Genomic DNA, 3,716 nt, shown 5'->3' on the forward strand with positions numbered 1-3,716 from the left:
AAACCAAAACAAAAAAAAAGTAAAATCGAAGTATAACCATGGAAAAAGAAAACCGGAGGAGAAATAAGAAATCAAAAAATAAAGAAAAAAAGATAATTAAAAAGGGGAAAACAGAAGAAAAAGAAAGAGCCCTGCTCTTCTCTTTCTCGTAGGTCGCGGCCTGCTTATTGAACACCTACTTGCAATATTCTCGATCGGTGACCCGTCCCGAGCGGCTGAGCCCATGCGGCGTAGAATCAATCTGACCCAAATCTGTTGCCTTATGGGCCCGTATGGATTACTCTTGCTGCAACCCTCCCAGTCCTCTCACTCTCCCGCGCGGCCCTGTTGTCGTAGAAACCAAGTTCTCAGCGGGCAGGCAATGTCCTTATCGATCGCCGGTCGACGGCGGAAGTCTGGCTGGCATCACTAGAATGAAAACGACGACCCGCCAACGTCCCACGGTGGTAACCAGAGCAGCCACGGATCACATCGACGCATAAGGATATCGATGAACGATGATATCGGCCGCAAACCCAGCCATGCACAGCACCCACTCAAATATTCCGATCGCCCAAATTTGTAAGCTGGTGACCACCACCAACTCACGGGCGAGCAGCGTGGCATTATTATAGCTGAACCGCGGGCGCTGCGGAAGCTATTTATAGGCAACAAAAGGGAAGCGACGGTGCGCGTGCGTGACGAACTGACGACCGCGAGGAGGCAGGGAGGAGGACGACGTGCGACGAAAACGATGGCGAGGACCACGACCATGCGCGTGGCGACGGTGTGCATGCTTCTGCTGCTGCTCGTCTCGACGGCCACGGCCACGGCGACGGAGCGCCCCCAGCGCCGGGACCTGGCGGAAGAGGGCACGAGCCCGGCGGCGGCGACCCCGGGTGCCGACGGCGCCCCGGCCGACAAGGAACCCCCGGAAGGCCACCTCGGCTTCCGCGTCGTCACGGGCCTCATCGAGAAGTACGCATGCATTGCGCGCTCTGTTCGTAACAATATGCGGCGGGAACAGATAACGATCGTTGGTTTGGTTTGGTTGTTGCAGGGCTACCGGCAAGAGCGCCCGTCTGGACCTGGAGCAGGAGGAGAAAGTTCATTAGCCATTTTCGGTCCGTTTTGTTGTCGACAAGGAGCTGGCGGTGGATTATTGCTGGCACGCAGCCGTCAACAAAAAGATGCGATCACGCACTGTCTGCATGAATATCTTAATGTACTTCTGCCAAATGATAAACATCTAATCTCTCTCCATATAATATAAATAAAGAAATCCTCTCAGATAGTCTCTGGTGTAAGAGCCCCTGCAAATGATCTGTTGTTTCCCTGTTGTTCACAATATTCCCAAAGAGATTGGTTTTCTCCATTTCCTACCTGTTTAGAGCAGTTAGAGAAAACACTTTAGCTATATGCAAATCACCCGATTTCTAAATTTGAGTAAGTCAGTTTCTTGACCGTCGATTTTTATTTTTGTCAATATTTGTGTTCTTTATTTCCTTGTGTTGTTTCATGGCTTCTTAGGCTACTTTTTAACCTATCCTTGTTTGGGGCCAGTCAATTTTTTCTTTGCCTGAATTTTTGACTTGCCCCTATTTAGGGAAAGCGATTTTCCTATTGGTCTTGAAGCCCGTCAAACATTGCCTTTTCTTGTATGCTTTTTTAGGTTTTTCTTTTTTCTACATGGGTATTTTTGGCATGTTGGATGAGTGGAAATGCACACTTGCAAGTGCTATATACTATGTGTTTAAATTACATTAGAGTGTGGAAATTGAACTATTATATGCCTATCATTGCGTATCACACTAGTAGAAAACGAAGCTTTAGCGCCGGTTAACCGGCACTAAAGGGTGGGCACTAAAGGCCCCCCCCCCTTTAGTACCGGTTCGGCACGAACCGGCGCTAAAGTGCCACCACGTGGCGTGAGCTTGCGCCCTGGTATGGGGGGACCTTTAGTACCGGTTGGTGTTACCAACCGGTACTAAAGGTTTTTTTTTTGAAAATTTTTTATTTGAATTTTCTTTGAATTACTTTTTCCGATTTTTTTTCCGATTTTTAATTTTTCTGAATTATTTGATGATTTAGTCTCTAATCACCTCTCTTAACTGCTCAAGTGTGGATCACTCATTCCAAATCATCTAACTTCCCGACCGGTCACCCATCCCTCTCACTACTCTAGCCCGAGCATGCTTAACTTTCGGGTTCTATTCTCCTTCGCTTCCGAGTTTGCACTTGTTGTTTTCCTGATAATAGTAAGATGTCAATCCTATTAACCCTCAGGAGTTTAGCTTGAGCATGAAGTCACACATTTCACCGTTTGAGTTTGAAACTATTATTCTAAAAAACAGTAATTATTTAGTAACGACTAATATTTCTTGAATAAGTTTGACCATAGTTTGACCACAGTTTGACCATAGTTTGACCAGATTTGACCAAAATTCAAAAAATTGAAATAATTATTTAGTAACACTAATATTCTTGAATAATTATGTAGTAACATTAATACTTCTTGAATAAGTAGTTCGACCAAATTTAACCAAATTTTTTTTAAAAAATTGAAATTTGACCATATCTTTTTTTCCTTTTCGAATTTGAGGATTCTAAAATATTCCAAACAGGCCGTAGGCCGTCTCCATCGGATGCGGATTTTCGTGCTGAATTTTTTGATATATTATACGTTTTTTTCCAACATCGTATGCAAAAGTTATAGCCGTTTTACATTTTCTCTACACTTTTTGCAAAACATGTCCAAATTTAAGTTTTCAAATTTTCCTAACTAGTAGATATAGTAATATAACTATCTCTCGAAGGATTTTAATTTTTGAAGTTTTTATCATTTTCTTTTGATTTTTTCAAAACTGAAATGGCGATACACCAGGGGGGGTAGAGTTTGAAAATTGGCCCCTTTAGTACCGGTTCGTGGCACGAACCGGTACTATAGGTTAGACCTTTAGTACCGGTTGGTAACACAAACCGGTACTAAAGGGGCTCGTGGGGACCCGGCCTGACGCCAGCCTGCCACTACCCCAGTACTATTGATCGCAGCCATGAACCGGCACTATTGATCACATTAGTGCCGGTTTTTTTACAAACCGGCACTAATGTGCTTCACATTTGATCATTTTTCTACTAGTGTCAAAAAGGTGTAAATTCAGTGCAAAGTTGTGTGAATTTATATAAAGTTTTTGTAATTCCCATTCTTCTTAAAGGGCAATACCAATGCCACTAATTTGTTATTTCTTAGAAAACTTTGTTTTTTATTTTATTTTATTTTATTTTATTTTTCTTTTTAAGGGTAATACCCATGGCACTAATTCTTTTTTTCTTAGGAAACCTCATTACTTGGATTTAGTTTTAGTTATTATTTGAATGACTTCTTATTTTAGGGTAATACCAACGTCACTAATTGATTCCTTTTTAGGAAACCTTTTCCCCAAAATTCCACTTTTATAAGCTTATTCTTGCATATTTTTAAAAAGCACAATTTTTGTGTATATTGTGTGCAAAAAGTTTCATTGTTTTTTTGGATTTATTTCTTCTTAAAGGGTAATACCAATGCCACTAATTCATTCTTACTTAGAAGACCTTATTTTTATGTAGTTTTAGTTTTTATTTTATTTTATTTTTTATTAAAGTGTAATACCAAACTACTAACTCATTCTTTATTAGAACCGTCACTATTTTGATTTTGATTTACTTTTGATCATTCTTTCTTGAAAAAAAATCGACAA

General features: G+C 41.2%; 1 protein-coding gene across 1 annotated transcript; it reads left to right on the forward strand.

The window, feature by feature from the left end:
- The first annotated feature begins 638 nt into the window (after positions 1-638).
- Positions 639-1,442, forward strand: LOC123117630 (uncharacterized). Its single transcript, XM_044538345.1, has 2 exons — positions 639-957; positions 1,040-1,442. Exons 1-2 carry the CDS (start codon positions 734-736, stop codon positions 1,092-1,094), a joined length of 279 nt encoding a protein of 92 aa, XP_044394280.1. The 5' UTR covers positions 639-733; the 3' UTR covers positions 1,095-1,442.
- The last annotated feature ends 2,274 nt before the right edge of the window (positions 1,443-3,716 follow it).

Source organism: Triticum aestivum, chromosome 5B, assembly GCF_018294505.1.
Source record: "Triticum aestivum cultivar Chinese Spring chromosome 5B, IWGSC CS RefSeq v2.1, whole genome shotgun sequence".
Taxonomy (NCBI): Eukaryota; Viridiplantae; Streptophyta; class Magnoliopsida; order Poales; family Poaceae; genus Triticum; species Triticum aestivum.